This window comes from Scomber scombrus, chromosome 4 (assembly GCF_963691925.1).
Source record: "Scomber scombrus chromosome 4, fScoSco1.1, whole genome shotgun sequence".
NCBI lineage: Eukaryota > Metazoa > Chordata > Actinopteri > Scombriformes > Scombridae > Scomber > Scomber scombrus.
The window spans coordinates 19892124-19911174 of record NC_084973.1 but is presented as its reverse complement, the minus strand read 5'-3'; the positions used below and the strand labels follow the sequence as shown (position 1 = coordinate 19911174).

At 39.7% G+C, this 19051-nt stretch overlaps 1 protein-coding gene across 1 annotated transcript in view; it reads right to left on the bottom strand.

Annotated features, from left to right (window-relative positions):
* dock8 (dedicator of cytokinesis 8) overlaps positions 1 to 16647 on the bottom strand; it is a gene marked incomplete in the record, with an annotated part of 64323 nt that extends 47676 nt beyond the window's left edge. The window contains 5 exon segments of the mRNA XM_062417867.1: positions 1842 to 1950; positions 2659 to 2730; positions 3734 to 3909; positions 8482 to 8581; positions 16521 to 16647. Coding sequence (XP_062273851.1) covers positions 1842 to 1950; positions 2659 to 2730; positions 3734 to 3909; positions 8482 to 8581; positions 16521 to 16573 — 510 coding nt within the window.
* Between the last annotated feature and the right edge of the window lie 2404 nt (positions 16648 to 19051).

Genomic DNA, 19051 nt, shown 5'->3' with positions numbered 1-19051 from the left:
GGTCAGTCCCTCATCACACGTGAAGTTTCGTGGAAATCGGACAATGTTGATGCAAAAAATGGCACTTCCTGTTTCCACTAGGGGGCGACATGAGCGACACCCCTAACAGATTGAAGAGGTCTCCACCCTGGACCTGTGTATCAATTTTCATGATGATAGGTGTTCAATAAAGCCATCAAAAAGCCAAACGTATTTTCATGGCGAGGAATTGATGGTAGCCACGCCCCCACAGGGACGCCATTATTCGTAGCTTCACAGTGTTCATAACGTAGCTTCACCAAGTGGTTCTGCATGTTTTAGAAGTGGAATGAAGTTGATGGGGTCAACTATGTATTTTTCATGAATTTAAGTTCACTTCCTGTTACCACCGGGGGGCGCTAAGAGTTACGTGGGAAGTTAATATATCGGGACGTTCAGGGCGGAGCCATCATCATGTCCAGCAAGTTTGAAGCTGATTGGATGAAGTATGTGGGCGTGAGAGCCACTCGTATGTACATGGCGAGCACGCCAAAGTTAGTTGAGCCCTGGCAGACACGCCCTTTGACCTACGGATGCGCAGAGCACAACTTAAGCTCAGCTAGGTCTGGAGATGTTGCGTACCTAATTTGAACTTGATCGAGCGAACGCTGTGGGAGGAGTTAATTTTAGGCGGGAAAAATCAAAACCAAAATGGCCGACTTCCTGTTGGGTTGAGGTCATGAGGTCAAGAGGCTTTTTTGCATATGTGGGTATAATACATATGTGTACCGAATTTTGTGAGCATAGGACAAAGTTAGCAAAATTCCCTATGGGCATTTTTGGACCTTGTAGGGGGCGCTATTCCGCCATTGTGCGTCGACCATGTGCTACCACCCAAAAATATTGAATTTCGGATGAGGCCGGACGTCCGTGCAAAAGTATACGCATTTTCGCATTTGGGAAAGGGGCGAAATTGGGGCACGAAATGTCGGAAGAATAATAATAATAATAATAATAATAATAATAATAATAATAATAATAATAATAAACATTACAATTTCAATAGGGCTTTCGCCAGGCGACTTGCAGTCGCCGCTCGGGCCCTAATAATAATAATAAACATTACAATTTCAATAGGGCTTTCGCCAGGCGACTTGCAGTCGCCGCTCGGGCCCTAATAATAAACATTACAATTTCAATAGGGCTTTCGCCAGGCGACTTGCAGTCGCCGCTGGGGCCCTAATTAGTGAGCTTTAGAGGGGTTTAGGCATTTGGGTTTTCTTTTTCTTTTTTTGGATATGGGACCAGACCTAGCAGTTTTAATGCTAAACTAAGCTGCTTTACTAAGCTAGGTAAACTGACTACTTGATCAAACTTCACATGAGAGTGAATGTGGAATAAGAGTTGACTTTCAAGCAATTAAGCACATTTAGCAAAATGTCAAAATATTCAGTTACACTTTAAATGTATCAAGTTAATGCAAAAGATGCATGTAAAGCTGTATCAAAATATGTTCTTTTGTTTATTCCTGCCCAGAACACAGAAGGAGTCTGACACAAGACAAGAGTCTTAAGAATTGTACAGGAAGAGAGTGACTGAAGAAGGAAATGAGTGAATAATTGTTGCAGTGTAGCACAAAACCAGCTTTGAGGAAGGCTATGTGACGAGGACTAATACTTCTCCTTTATTGACTGACAGAGATTGTCGGTTAAGACACAGACTCAGTAAAACAGGTTTAAATAAGGATGTAAGTAAGGTTTCTCGAATTGAAGAACCATTGGTTTATTCATCTCAACTCTATACAGATGAAAACTAAAACTTCAGAACGTGACCGTGTGTATCATACATTTTAATTTGTGACTGACTGTGTTTGTGTGTCTTACTGGTGTCTCTTCTTTCTCTGTCTGGACGTCGGACTCAAAATTCTGTTTCTGAAGGAGTTTGTGTAGGCCAGCTCGCTCCGAATATGCACTCCAGCCATCCCCCTGGCACCTTCATGTACACACGCACACGCACGCACACGCACGCACACGCACACGCACGCACACGCACACACACGCACACACACGCACACACACGCACACACACACAATGTCAAATACCCAGACAGAGATGTACACACCAGAAACAACAAGCATGGTTACAACTGATACACCTCTGCACTTATAATCAAACTAGATAACACAACAGAAGTCTTACACAACATAGTGACATGCATGTATGTGAGTATAGTGTGTGTGTGTGTGTGTGTGTGAGTGTGTTTGGGGGGGGGGGGGGGGGGGGGGGGGGGGTGAGTACAATGTATCAGATAGGAGATCCCATTGTGTAATGTTTATCAGGCTCTTTTAGGCCTTTTGTTTCCTGATTCACAGACACAAGCAACTTCTCAGCCAGTTGGCACCTGTTGCACAGTCTAACAGCTAAAATACGTATGAGGGCATTATTGTCTATTCTCTTTTTGGGATCTTTGGTTAAGATACAAAAGCTTGAAGTTCTGCACTTAATAACACACTAAACAAATGATCAAGAAACACTGTACATCAGAGAAAAACCTCTTGGATATTTTTTTTTTGCACATTTCATACTTTAAGGCATCCGTTTGAAGACAAACAGCATGTGTCAGCTATACCACTCTTGAGAGTCCTGAGCACTTTATAACTGTATGCAGTAGCTCTTGTGCTTCTGAGGGAGACTATTTACCTTCTAGAGACCACAAGCCATGGCTGGGTGTACCTCATTACACAGTCTCTCACATGGGAATCCAACCCCGGTCTGCAAAGAAAGAGATGAGGAGGAGGAAAATTCAAAGATATGTACATTCATTCTAATGCAGAAATGCTTGCAAACATTCACAGACAACTAAAAACTCTACATTCCTCTCCTATCTAAACATGTACTTCACAGTCAAGGTGTGGGGCAAGTGAAAGCTCTAAGATAACATGCTCTGCCAGAATAATTTTACAATGATTGAAGGTATTCAAACAAAAATCATTATGCTCCTGGTTCTTATTCTGCAATTGCATACATTTTCCAAACATCTAGACTCCCACCCAGTACACCTGAAAAATAATGAGCTAGACTCACAGGTCAGTCTCTAAAGGCTTCGGTCATACAGACAATCAGGACAATCTCCCATGTCCTGTTATTAAAACTGGGTGGAAACAACTAGAGAGCTTAAAAAAACCCTGCATTGCAGAACCAATCCTAAGTATTTGGGCCAGCCCTTCATACTGGGGCAGTGATATACAGTTCACTACAGAGGAGAATGGGGGGAGAGCATAATTTCCAGCAAGCCATGTTCTTGGCAAAATGTAAGGGACACATGTTTCTTAGTGTCTGTTCTCGCCGCCTTTGAAGCAATCCCTGTGCTTTTAGAAATCCCCAGAATTCGGTAGGTGGATATCTCCAATTGTCTGGTATGTGGTATCTCTTATTGTAACTCTTTACTCTCACTTTACTAGGTGTCTGTAATGTTATTGTAACTCAGAACCCAAAAGTTGCTAAATTCCTTTTAATCTCATATTTCTGTTTCCGATTTATGCATATTGACAAACAACATGTTAACAGCAGGGATCTGCCAAACTCTTGCAGAACCAGGATTCAGTAATTGATTGCATGAAGGTTGTTACTTTACCGCCAAAAACACATTTCCACTAATGATTTGTAATTTTCTGCACTTTTATATTAATAATCTCTTCATTCCTTTTTTCCGTTTTGCCTTGTTTATTAATTGTGTTATCTTGTCTTGTCTGGTGTCTATCTTCTTGTGACCTACCCATCCTCGGGGTAAGAGTGTCGAATGGTACGCCACTCTTTCTCCACCTGCTCCACCTTCAGGTCATCATCTGGGAAGTCTCCAAATTCCTGCATGAGGGCTGAGTCTCCACTTCTTAGCTGTGATATCAAGAACTCCTCCAAATCCAAAGGCTCCACCGCTTCATATGATTGGGGCTGCACAATTGATGGGTGATGGTGACAGGGAAGCATTGGGATGAAGAAGAAGAAGAGGAGATTAAGGTAAGTATTAGGATACATAGCACCAAATATCTTAATTAAATATCTAAACAGAGCAGAGAATCACTGGAGCTTCTCGAGGGGGAAGATTAATTATTTGTCAGAAAAGCTAAGATGTAAAGGATCGCAACACCTACATGTTTAGGGTTAAGGTGACAAAAACAAAAGGAGGCAACATGAGACAAAATGCATCAATCATTCCTGAAAAAAATTTGTTGATTGAGCTTATACAGCCCTCAGTTGTATTTAAATAGTGCCAAAGAGGACTGAGAAAAAAATAAAAGATGGGGGGAGGTGTGGCCAGGCATGTTGAATCATGACTATTTTGTAATACCTCATACCTGTCGAGGAACAAAAGATTCAAGCACATGCATAAATAGAAACTGGAAAAAACTGGCCTGTATCAGACAGTTTTCTCTGTAGACCTATTTTTAGACATGAACTGTATCAGCACACACTCTAGAGCTGCAGAAGATCAAAGGAAAAACTGTAATCACTTGTATGTACAGTACAAATGGGCTGAAATTTTCATTTGGGTCTTTGAATCAGCACATATTGTTCAAATCATCCATACCCACAATGACACAAATTCTCTGTGGCACTTGAAGGGGAAGAATAAACGAGCTTTTCATCATTAGTAAGGCTCTCTGAAGAAACAAAAAACAACAGATGTGATAAGACATGACTCTTTTGTGATGCCTGGCTGGCTAAGGCTGTAAAAGGGGAACCTGCATAAAGCAGGTGTTTCAATAAACAGTGGCAACAAACTGAGCAGGCCTCCAATCTGATCACAGTATGCAGGCTGATGTAGGCAAAAGCTTGGAGATAAACTTAGACCATAATATCATGCTGGCAGACTTCCTAAATAATTCAAATGAAACTGCCCATACAAAGTTTCTCAACCTATGGATGGCATCATTTTAAGAGAAAAAAAAATCTGCATTAGCAATATCCAAAAAAGAATATTTAAACTTTAATTATGCACACCGTTCCACACAGGAAGCTTCTGCACAACAAGTAGTGTGCGAAAGAGTGAGAATAAGACTAACAGAGAAAGTATTACAGGAGACAGAGAGAGAAAAAACAAAAATACAAATCCAAACCAGCCACCGGCATACGTACACTGACAGATAATAGACACAGACGAGGTTTAGATAACTGCTGCAGCATGAGTCACTGCCATACTCAACTTTGGAGAGCAAAGCAAATTCCATTTGCCTTCAGACATGTTTTTACACATCAATCCACCCAAAGGAATATTTTTCTCTGCTGAGCACTCTGAGCAAACTATACTACAGGGGTTAGCATGTAACACAAGAAGGAAAGAATACACAGACAGCCAGACAGAGCAAGCGTATGATTAATATCATAAATGGCAGGCCTACAGATGAAACCTTTTGAGGAGGAGCTGTCAACTTTTTTTCTACAGTGGCGGTCCTCTCCATATGTGCATCTCTCTGGCACTCTGCCTCAAAGTTCAAGGATTCATTGAAACATGGCCTCTTTTTTCTTGTTTAGTGTGCAGGCTAACAGAAACAAATGAATACAAATCTATGCATGCCTCTGATCATCGCCTGCTGCTCTATAGAGTCATGAGGGAAGCTAGCAAGCAAGCATCTCCAGGCCAAATCAGTAGCAAGACTTTAACTCTACTATCTAGTAAGTGCTGACTATAAAGTTGATACCTTTGCAATAATTTATGAGAGTGAAAATTATGTTTACCCAGGAAGCGAAGGAACCTACATCAAAACAGACATAACTCAGTGCAGACAAAGGCAACAAGAAATTAGCTTTTTTTTTTAGTAAAATTACACATTTCAATCCAATAACTGCAATATCAATTACTATTGCTGGCTGTTTTTAGGAATATGCATCAATTTAAAAAACAATATCAATGTGCCGACTGTTCAATGTACAATATGACCTGCAAGACAGAACAGACATGAAGAAATCACAACAAAGTTCCCTAAAAGATATAGCCACCTTATGCCTGAGTCATGACATTTTAAACAATTAAATGCACTAATTATCTAATTCTATAGTTTAATTAAATAACAGCTGTGCTAATACGGAAGACTTACCCTGCTGAAAACTGAACAGTAAAAAAGGAAGCAAGCAAAATGGCGTACTCCGGATATGGGAACCTGCAGTGAGCACCTACTAACGCTAAATGCTTTTTGTTGAAACTAAGCCACAATGCAGTGAACAGATCCTCTTAAAAATGATCCACATATTCCTAGAAGCTGAAAACTCCAGTAGATAACAAAAGAAACAATCAGCTTTACCAAAAGTGGAAGGGGTGTGTATAGTCTATCAGAGAGTTGAAGTTGAGCCGGGCTGTTTGTACCCGCAAAAAGTAGTGACAGCCGTCGCAAGCGTTCAGAGTGTCTTGCAGTTTGGAGTTGTGAAGGGGACCAGACATTATCAGGAAGTGACATAAACTAGGCGTCCCTCCATCAACTGGTGTTTCAACAGACAGGAACAGAAACTGAGAGACACACACGTGCATGCTGCTTACACACACACACACAGGCGCTGCACATGTGCACAAATACATATGCAGCTTTTCCTCTTGATCTCTCAGTTTTTATATCAAACCTACAACAAACAGTCAACATTCGTCATTTAAGGCACTAAAAATTGCAGGAGAGTAAGAGAGGGAGAATTGCGGTAACGAACAAAGTGATCCGCGTCACAACTGCCACAACAAACATGCCTCCCTCCTCTCTACAAACATCCCTCCCCTCATCCCTGTGCTAGACGCTACTGCTGAATAATGGGAAACTATCATCCCAGAGATTATGGTATTAAAACCTCTCTCCCGTATCCCAAATCCGGCCATATTAAAGATTTGCCCGTGTAAGCTGCAAGGTAAGCAGGCCCCCATCCAGGGCCTGTCAGTAGCCAAGGCACTGACCCATTTCCCAAGCAGGTTAGAGATTAACCACACTGCATACTACAAGATGGGGTGGGATGGATGGCCCAAGTATTCCTCCTCAGATCCTGTCAGCTGACTAGCTGAAGGATCATCACTGGGAAAGTATCAAAGGGCTGCAGCTCAGTCAGTCATGCACACAGATATGTCAGGAGACTTAGCGCCTAAGAGCTTTAGAAAACTTTCAATGAGAGAGATGTGGGGCTGCATAGAGAGAAGAAATGTGAGGGAAAGACAGAAATAGAAAAAAAAGTAGAAAGACTGACAGTGGAATATATGAATCTGGGAGGCAGAGACAGAGGTTCACAGGGTACCACAGAGAGACTAAGAATGTAGTGGGAACAAATCCCTGCAAAGGATTACTGTGCATCATTCTGTCTGGTTGCTTGAGAGAGTAGGAATCACTCTTAACTCTCTGCTTGGCTTCAACTAAAGAGGCAGGAAAATAACCTGTCATCAATGGTATTCAATCCTCTCCAGAAAATGTCTCTGTTAAATAAATGCAATAATAATAATAATAATAGAAGCATGTTTAACCATCACTATACTTTTATCACTTCTATTGTAAGAGGAAAGGAAGATACTTCCTAAAAAAGAACTCAGCTCCTTTGCAGAAATACAGGCAGCTGCTTTTTGTAAATACTGCTATTTATGCCATAGCAGAATTTCCATGATTCAAATTATAATCTTAAAGATGAGACACCACACTGAGTCAGACATTCACAGAGCTAATGGCAGTTAAGAGGATGTGAGGAAGATATGCTTAAAGCCCTGTGTGCAGTGTAAGCTAAAGCTGTGTGAGTGTATACTCCACTTATACACAGTTAGCAACACATAATGAAGTATTCCTATGGAGGCCTAACCTGACCAGATGGTTTGTTACACAACCATCTGAGAAGTCATCTATGGAAACTGTTTGGAATAGGGCAGGCACTTTCAAAAAAATGTCTGTCTTATCTTGCAAGGCAGCTGGAATTGTGACGCTGACTGGTCCAAACTACCGGTGGTTCAGACACAAGCACATTACTTAAAGCTTGACTAGATGGATTCTCATGTGATGTCATGATGTCATTATCTCGCAAGGTGAATAGGGGCTCAAGATTAATGTAAAATTGTGTTCTGACCCATCACTTGGCCATGCAGTGGGTATCAGGCTGTGCTGTCATACTGTGAACCTGCTGACCACTCTGACAGGTGACACCAGCTTTCAATGTATGTCTATTGTTCTTCGTAAACACACGTAAGTATTTAGTATTCATTCATTTGTTCCATTAGATGAATATTAAATACTGCTCTCGAAAAGGAATTTGTCATTTAAAAACTTGAATGCATTTTCAATTTATTTAATTCTAAATGCCTTTCATGACCTATATTCTTTTCTGAAACCTGCCAGCAGCTATTGCCACACATTAGTTCAAATGCAAAATGTTGACTTTGCCAATGACACATTATTCTAGATAAATATGAATCAATAATAGACCTGACACCTGATGTATAAAAATGAGAAATTACAGATTAATTTTAAAAAGGTAATATTTTTTTTGTTGTTTTTTCTTTTATAGAGTAAAACTCACCACATTGAGGTACACTGAGGCTGAAGCGTTGGAACTGGTTCGACTGTGATTAAAGCCATGATTCCCACTGAAGTTTCGCCTGATCTCTGCAGACGAATGCCTGGAACAAAACATGGAAACTCATAAAGATTCATTAGGCTAGGTGACCAGTGGCCAGAGAATAATAGTCATTATATCACTATAGGAAATATGTAGGGATTTGAAAGCCTTTTGTTGGAATCAGACATATAAAAACATCTCCAACCTCATGGAAAACCACAAATTTTGTACGTTGCAACCAACATGCGCACTGTGTGTCTTAATGAGAGATGCAACAGAAATTCCAGCTTTGTTCCTCCTCGCATTAGTTTGAATTGGTGAGGCGTGGTGATTCCATTCAAACCATTGTTCGCTCTTTACAGAAGCACATCTCTGCTGGCTGTGTAAAGGCTTTGTCATGTTGGCAGCCATACAGCCAGTGGAGTAAATATGGTGTCCTGATTTAAGGGTCAGGACAAGCAGAAAATCAACATGACATAAGAATGGAGTGGTATTCAAATAGATTGGGTAGATGGGGTGGGTGTGTATGCATCTGTGAGTGTTTGTGTGTTTGCCTGTAGCTCTATCCAAAAAGAGGGGAGAACGACAAGAGCAGAGCCACTGTCCCAATTTGTTGCACACAATTCATCTCACTGCATCACTGAGCTAATGCGCTGTCTATTTCTTTGTAATTAATCTACCATATCATTGGAGCCCTACCAAACCCTACACTATAACTGCTTTATTCTCTGTGTCTAAATGCTGAAAGGCCAGTTTTGTGAGTATAAGCATGTGTATGTGAACGTTTTTGTTCATGCATAGTTTGGAAATTGCTCAGAATTGTATGCATTTGTGCATGTGTGTGTGTGTGTGTGTGCGTGTCACAAAGAGTTTATTGCATCATTGCCACACAGGGAAAAGTTTAAGGGCAAAGACCTAAGCACATGGGTCACATTGCCAACTACCTCCCTTGTGGTCAGTCACATTTGTTCATTAAGTCCCCATGGCCATTTTTACAACAGCCCTGTTATTAATTACCCAAACCCATAAACATCAATGCAATGGAGGAATACCACCATGAAGTTGCAAAGTAAAATATGTAAGACATCTAAATAATATTTATGTTCAGTAAAAAAACTATCATAGGGTCAGTTTGCATAGCCAGAATAAACACTGGTTAATATTCAATGTCCCAACACGCATTTGTGATATTTTACAGTTCAATATAATAGGGCCTTAATGAAAAACACAATACTATCGACTTCAATATGAGATACTTTCTCCTCCTGTCAAACTCACAACATATTGCTTTAATACAGTAACTGCATACCAGGAAAGGTCAAGGAATGGGTGGGAGAACAGCTTACAAATGTACACAAAGAGCAAAGTCCATTCAGTGGCATTTCATTCAAACATAAACTGCTCCACTAATCGCTTAAAACTCGAGAGCAGTGATAGGATAGAAAGATCACACAATATGTGCAAACTAAAGTATAAACTAAAAGATGACAACAATGCAAATGTGTGCTGCAAATCACAAGGCACATATCCATACTGTTTGCCACTGTGCAACTACACACACAAAGGTTTGTCTGGCCACATTATCACCTTTACTCTTTCATCAGCATTAGCGTTGTTATGCAATTCTAAGTTGTGCAAAAGTCACTCTTAACCTAAACCTCAACATGTTTAAAAGCCGTATTTGACTCAGAACAAATATCATGCAAAAGCACACCTTGACAACCAAAACCATTTACTAATGGTCACTGAGCAGGTACCACTGGATCATTTTGGTTTACTGGCTTTGCACCAAGGCTTTTGGACAAGGATTGTTGGTTGTTTTGTTTCACATCCCACATGGTATTAATGTCTATAGGCAATGTGGGGAGATTCACTCCTAGTAATGCAATGAGTCAAATCACATAAACCTGCAGAGCTTAAGGGGCTTGGAGGTAAGAAACTGAAGCACCAGAAAGTCAACAAGGACTGACACTCCTACAACTCCACCTTCCGCCTTATCTGGAGAGTAACTGACAGGACAGATTTATGACTTCTGCGCCAGACGTCTCCTGTTCGGTCCGATTGGTTTTAGCATGTTTCACTTTGAAATGAGAATGGCAGGGGAATGGGGCTGCTGAGATTTATGTGATTCTGATGTTAAATACTGCCTCTTTAACTAGATTAAGTAAGCAACACAGAAGAAACAGGCCTACTATGGACAACCTAAGGCTTTGATGACTCCAGTTTAATGGTTCCATTCAGCTGCTGACCAAACAAAACATAAAAAAAACAGAAGAAAAAAATCAGAGCAAACAAGAATTCCTTTTCATGCATGAAGACAGATTCTCTGGTGGGTTTTTTGAGCTTGTACCCATGGCAATTTAAACCTTGTAAAATCTTCTCATAAATAGACTTGTAAGGAAACATGCCCTACCCTGTGTATAGACTGAGCCCAAACCACACAACCAACATGTGCCCTCCCTCAATATCTTTCATTCCTATGCAAAGCTAATTCATATCCATGCATGCATTATATACTGTGTATTAAGTATAATTTGCATTGATACACACATTCTCATATGCATGCACATGTGGGGGCTTGCTAATATACAAAACACACATGGTCTGTCTATAAAAAGACTGGGCAACTAAAACAGTAATCAGCCCTTGCCAGCAGAGCCAAGAAGGCATTATTTTTACCACTAGTAGACAAACAGCTTGTCACATCAGACAGCATCTGTCACTCTCTTTAAAAGACTTTTTCTTGGCAAACCAAAGCTTTTCTTGTCAGAAAGACAAATAACAGAGCTTTTGATTTTTGTCATTTTGGCATTATGATCCCGAAAGCAGCTTGTGCAGTAAGTCCAATACTGACCAACATCTTGATCATTACTCTTTACTGAAACCCGACTGAGAAAAAAAAACAAATTATTGTATTGGATCAACCCAAAGGCTTCCAACCTCTTCAAAGGGAAAAATATTTGACTATCAACAATACTTGCTATGTTTTAGCTGAAAGGACACAACAATCATGAGCATTAGTGAATAAAAGTAAAGATTGTTTGAATAGGAATTGAATAGGAGTTCAGGGATATGTCTACAACATCTTTAACTAGGACTGACTGTTTCTGTTTAAACAAAAAAAGAAGCTGTTACTGAAATTGACTGCTTTGGTCTTGATAGTAGCTTCTGTGTTTGTTTGGGCCTCATTGGTGCAGAGGGCTTTAGGTCTGAGATCTCTGAGAATGACCATTGTGGGATTCCCCGAAAGGCACATTTTTCACCAACGCTCGTTCAGTTTGATTCTGTTGTGGTAAAATGTGAGCAGCATCAGGACCAGCATATCAGCCCATACAGCAACCCACACTGAGCAATGTGTAAGAGACTCCCAAATGTCTTGAATGCACAATTCAAATGAAAGGCTGGACTAAATAAATACTGTTGCAAACTACAGCACATTGATCAGTGATCATAACACAAGTTACCCATTAATGCTTTGAAAAAAGTCAATTTATCCTGAAGAAAGTAGTTTGCTAAAAACGTCCGTCTTTACCAGTTTCTTTCTTAAAAGGTTTTGTTTTCTAAAAAGAACCAAATGAATATGCTGGCATTGCAGCAAATAATATCACAACATCAGCTTGCTCATGTTAAAGGTATAATGTCATTACATCATACAGTAATGATGTGGAGAAACTGCTAGAGACTGATAGGGAAACTTGACGTTTTGTGGAATTTGCTACCCCAAATCCACAATAAAGCTATGTTAGTGGTGGAATCAGATTACCAGCATTCTGCATGTGGGCAGATTATATAGTAACCAGGTTGCTATAGTGCATGCAAACGCTTTGTCTGATTTGTCGTGTAACCTGATTTCTTGTGTGCATGTAAACATAACAACTGTATCTATCACAGGTGTCAAGGTCTTAAGATCATGCCAAACCCCAGAAAATCAATTACAAAATGTCAATAAATATATCTTCTTTAGGATCAAACATTTCCAAGGAACAGAAGCAAAGCATTTTCTTTTTACGATGAATTGCTAAGAAAGTATTTTCCTAGCTAAAAACTAAGCCTGATGACAATGATTACCTTTTTCTTTTGTCTTTTATGTGATATAATTAGACTGTGTAATCAACACTGATGAGGATGCCACTCTGAAACAGCTGCTACCAGGGATTCCATGTGGAGCCAGAATTACTACTGACATCAAACTCCAGCTATTAATCACACACTGCTGGTGACAGATTAGGAACACTGTTAAAAATCCTCAAGCACATTTTTATGACCCTTTTATCCAGTTCTTTCTCAGTAAAACAGCTGAAAATATATCTTGAATCATATCATCAGAAAATCAATTTTAGCAATTGTCATGTCATACTAGTGATTAGCAGACTAATTAACCATTCATTGCGTTGCCTTTTTTCTATGACTACTTATTTAATTATACCATTTATTACAGTAAAACAATGCTATTTTTGAGCCTAATGGCATTCCAGACTTTGTGTTAACCAGATTTTGATTGTTACTAGTTGTAAAACACTGGAATATTCATGGTTATACTGTCATAACACACTCTAATCATCTGTGCAGTCATTCTGTATGAGGAAGACATAGGAAATCATCACTTATTCAGAGGAAATGAGGAAGACCAAAAGTGATTTATCATTAATCAGAATAAAACAGCTTGGTGTGTGACCCCATTATTTCAAGTATTTATGAGCTATCAAATCTGCTTTTAATGGGTCCTGTTAGACTTCAAGCTAAGGAGAGTCATTTCATGTGAGCAATACACCCACAGAACTGTTTCAAGATCCTGTGATTTTATACTACGTCATGCTAAAAGGAATATTTCTTAAAATATGTGCCTTCAAAAAAGTTTGGTTATATCTGTAAGGTCACAGAACCCACACCCAAGGTAAGATTTTTGTGGGTTCCAGCGAGAAACCCTTTAATCATCCCACTCCTATAGAAAGAAGCTGGCCATTTTGTTGCGTCATGCTGTGTGTGGCAGGCCTGCACTTGCTGTGTGTGCATATGGTGCCTTTCTGTCAGCATTTCTGGAATTGTTGCCCAAGCATTCCTGAATTTGAGTCCAGCTCTAAAGCTGCAGTATCACTGCTTCTCACAGCTACATTCTGATTAATAGCCCCCACTTCACTTCCACCAACAAAATAGCCAAATCTATTATTCTGCTCTTGATTATCTGTAGCTATTTACATTGACTTCTCATGATGTAACTCCCACCAGGGAGGCTGCTCAGCCACAGGCTACAATTATTGCCATTATCATTATTATTATCAAGTCAATCCACTGGCTAGCTGCTTCAGTTTGCATGTTGAAGCCTGAAACATCTTCTCCCTTCACCCATAAGTCCTCGCTCTGTCATCTGAGCCAAACAGGAAACACACAAAAAAACAGAGTGGTGTGATGTACATGGCAAGAGGGAAGCAGACCAAAGGGATGTCCCCACTGTGTGTCTCATACTATCATATGTCTCCAGACTTAATGGGTCTTACTGCTATCAGCACCATCACCGCTCAGCTTCCTGTCAGAGGGAGGCACACACAAACACAGCAGTCATTTGGCATGACTCAAGTCACATGGGCTGCTCCAAGCAAAAAAAAAGAAGTGACCGAAGGAAACTTTAAGCACAACTTGTTGTTGAGTTTGAATGACTTGACCACAGGGTAGGTCATTAATTAAATGTTTTTTAAGGAGGCTATGAAGGTTGACCAAACAGATGTCATAAGCCAGAACCCAGAGGAAATCAGATGCAACTCAATCTGGATCCCCCTGCCACTTAAGATTATTGAACGGCAGAGGCCCCATGTCCACAGCTGTCCTCACACCTGTTACCATATGCTTGTGGGTAATGTAATCTATTGAGGTTTTAGCTACATTCTGTCTATTCATCAAAATCTTACATTGGGCTTGGCTGTATATCTTTGCATTGTGCATTACTGACTGCCATATTCTCAACACTTCCTTTCCATTCCCCTTTTTTTGTGCTTATGAAGAAAAAAATGCATTTCCTGATTTTAAACTGCCAAGAGCAAAAAGCGAAGTGAAACCAGAGAGACACAGTGTCCACGGTGTGCAGGATTTCCTTCACAGTCCATCCTGATAGAGAGACTGAGAAAGGAACTATATAAGAACATATAGGACATATAGTGCCAGTTAACAGGTTTCTCAGCCTGGTAAATATCATAGACTTAAGTTTCAATTTGTGATCACTGTTCCTCTTCATAGAAGTTTGTTTTTGGCTCTTGTTGCTATGATTTTCTCAGCTGTTTCCCATGACATTTGATGTGATGTTGTAGTTTTTTTGACCAATGCATCCATAATTTAGGCCACAGATGATATGGCCCTTTTTGAAGCTCCGTTAGATGTCTTTTGGTTCTGGTGCTGGTTGTTAGGCTTCTTTTATACCTGGAAGGTGTAATCCCTCAGGGTTCTTTTCCAGGCAGTGTTCACGATAATTCATGAATGCATCAACTATACACTCCAAGAACTGCTTGCTTAACTACAGTACAGCATCTTCTATAGTAAGCAGCCCCTCTGCTGGCCCATCACTGGATTCAGGCTTTGACCCAAGATCCCTTACACCCCTCAGCAGCTGAGCCAAATCCATGACTTCTCCTGGCTATGAAAAACAACAGTATGTTACATTCCCTGGAGTGGTGGTGAAAAGAAGTTTTTACACTTTACATGAAAAAAACTAAAACCTTTGGACTAGAGTTGAAATAACATGCCTGACAGGAGATATTTTGACATTCAATTAATCCTTTGAGTTAGTTCTCAAATGTGAGAGGATTTCCTGCTTTTCTCTGTTTTATATCATAATAAATTGAAAATATCTTAGTTTTTGACTACTGGTGGGATAAAACAAATTATTTGAAGACATCACTTTACATGTTAGGATATTGTGTTTGGTGTTTCTCACTATGCTCTGACATTTTATAGACCAAAAAATCATGATCGTGATCAATCAAGAAAATCAGTAATGAAAATATTTTTCAGAAATATTTTGCATGACTGTATAAGTTGTAGTTTTAAACTGCACACATATAAAAGCATGTAAAAGCTGCAGAAGCAAGGAAACAGATTTTTATAAAAGAGGATCAAAGGGGATTAAAGAAGTGCTGTTTGTGGACTACAAAAATAAATGTGAGTAAACAATTTGGTCCTTCATAAGTTTGACCAAAACTAATCACCCGCTCTGCCCCTCATCCACTTCCAGTGTGAATGAACCCCAGTGCAAAGTTTGTTAAACTGCTGCAACATCATGAGCAAAATGTACAACACTCAGTCCTGACATGATGTACACACTGTCACAAGGGACTGCTAGGCATAAACTTGACATGCGTGTCCTGCGCTGCTAATCATGGGAAGTGATAGTGTATTTGTTTTAATGAGTCCTACAAGAAGAGCATGGTACACAATGGACTTCCATGTACATACTTCCTCCACACCTGGTCAGTGACACAGCAGGAACTATGACCACATCCCACTTCATTTACAGCAGCTCTACAGGCAGCTCAGACTTTATGTCCCACAGGAAATGATCACATTAGAAAAACTAGATATAGAATCAGCATCCTCGCGAGGAAGAAACAATACAGTATACGGTATAGATATGCCAGTTTACTATAAATTCAGTGCTGTTTCCACTCCTCATACTGCTGCATAAATAAGAAAAGAAACTCGTGTATTCATGATTGATCACATGGCTGTCACATTAACAAGAAGTTAACCATATCCTGTAATAACTCCTTTACGCTCTCGTGAGGAAAAGTTGACAGTTTCATATCCTCCAGGCTGCTTTTTTTTTTATTCTCCCGGGACAAAAGTGAACTGACCTGCCAGTATTAACATTCACAACATGTGGCTGCCTGCTCCGCTGTGGAAATCCCTCCAACTGTCAAAGACACGTCTCCGGGGAGGCACCAAGAGTTCACGCTTACTACTCAAACCACAAGTGTTACCAAAACAACCAGACCTTCCTATAAAGAGAAGTTTACCTGTTGATTTTTAGAGCGAAAGCGCGTCGCTCGGCGCTGTTCATAGAAGCCATAGAGGAGTGTACAGTCCGGTTTAGCCGCTCTGGCTTCGGTGTTTTTCTGCGGTCTGACCGACTCGCCGTCACCGACACGCCGCCTCCACTCCTCGCTACAGCACGACTGTCATGTCAACACTCATCTTGCTTGTAGCGGCGGGACCAGCTTTCCTGGGTGTAAACTTCCGCATTTGATTTGAGCCATCCCGCAGAGAGAGAGAGAGAGAGAGAGAGAGAGAGAGAGAGAGAGAGAGAGAGAGAGAGAGAGAGAGAGAGAGAGAGAGAGAGAGAGAGAGAGAGAGAGAGAGAGAGAGAGAGAGAGAGAGAGAGAGAGAGATGATAGGACACGCTGGATGAGACGCTTTCCCTCGCTGCCGAGATAAGCCTGTGTGTAGGTTTCCTTTAAAAAAATACATTTAAAAAAAACAGTGGTTTCTAAAGTGTGGTCTGAGGACCCCCCAGTGGGTCGCTGAAGGAGTTCCAGGGGGTCCCCACTCCCCAGCAAGAAAAAATGGGAATATTTGCACTATAATTCAATCCGTAACACAATTTCTTTAGTTTCTCTAATAAAGCATCAAAAAGCCAAAATCAGATGGGGACAATGGGACAATGGGGTCCGTGGTCTAATTTGTGCATGTATTAAGACATAAAACAATACTCTGTTTGGAACAAGTCTGACTGGTTTTTGCAGAAAAAATATAAGTAGTCTACCAAGTTAAACTACTTTAGGCCTATATAACACCTATTCCTCCCTCATTTAAATGTACAGAATTTATGAATATGCAAATCTCACAAGTCTCACTCCTACTTCACTGTAAAGTCAGTTCTCAGTGTTTGTGCACAGGTGGCTTTCAGTTTCCACATCACACTTGTGTAAATTGAATATTGACCCAAATTATTTGTGATATCATGATATATTAAATCCTACTCATAGGCACAGAGAAACTTTCCACTTTCAGCAGGTGAATGTGAAAACAGCCCTCCAGTGTCACACTCTGCACATACATCATTCTGCACAGTGAAGCTCAAACATTCAACTGTAGGAACAAAAAGAAAAACATACTTTTGACTGGAGGGGGACTTTAACAGTTTTCTCTCTCATTAAAAAACACTTGTGGCTATATGTGAGTGACAGGAGACGGTAAGAGTGAGAGGGGAAACAAATAAATAGTAAAATAGTAGGGGGAGAGAAAAGGATCAGTTTGTAACACTCAGTTTCCTCCAAATAGAAACAAGTTTGAGTCAGTGATGTCACTCATTCAACTCCTGCTGTGCTGCACTCAGAATTATCATTTCTGGAAAATAAAAGAGGATTATTTTGACACTCAAACCAACCATTCAGTTAGGCTGGAAACCAATAATGTAATATGAAAACAAAACCAGGAAGTTTAACGTAACTTGTGCATTTATTAATTTTACTGGGAAAATTCCACATAAATCCAAGTTCTCAATGTCTTGCCCATCATATGGACTCGATTGAAAATATTTTGACTCAACTCATAAACAATAAGAAATGTTTACATGCAGTTAGTATGCTCCAATGATTTTTTAAATTTGATTTTACTGCCTACCTTTAGGTAGGTTTTTCTATTTGTCATTACTTTTACTTTTAAACTGAAAGTTACATCATGTTCTTTATGTTACCTTTACTGCATTATGATGCCTAATTGTTTTCTGTGATTGTATTATTGTCACACATGTAACAAATGATATGGAAAAAACAATTATATTTTACAGTCCCACTCCACTCAAAAGTGTGGTATCTCTCAGCCTATTATTACTTCACTTGACCTTACTGTAGAGAATGATATATATAAAGTTTGAAGCTTGTTTTCATGTTCATCTGCTGAACAGGGGTTTGAGTTTCTCCATGCTCTAAAGGTGAGCATGGACCTCTTCCAGGCATGTTTTAAGACAAGAGGCTTATGTTTAGTGCATGTAAATATGAACTTACTAATATTTCAAAATGCTCAAGAGTGTACGGTGACATTTTATCTCCATACTTCAATATCCAATCCTTACACTATTAATCTATTGTTTCCAAAAGGACTTTAAAAAAACTCACAGAATAAGATCCTAAGAGTAGCAACTAGACACAATATCATATACTGGTTAATCCAACAGTTCTGCTATATATATATATATTGTTATCATTATATTATTATATTATTATTATTATTTTAAAAGGTTTATACACGGTGGGTCTGTGACTTTAACATTTTATAATTTGAGTTGGTCATCCTATGGTAATATATAGCCTATTTTGAGATGTTATACAGCAACATAAGTATTAGTCAAAAATCCTTGTATTACAGGTTTATTATATATTTTCTTAGTGTGAGACTATGCTGAAATTCCTCATATATTTCACTCATTAGCATATTTCTCTGTTAATTGTGGATACTGGAGCGCCGCTGTGTACACTAATACAGTTTCTGTCGTCCTCTTGTGGTTAAAACTTGACATTAAAACACTTTTACCCTCAAAGAGAGACAG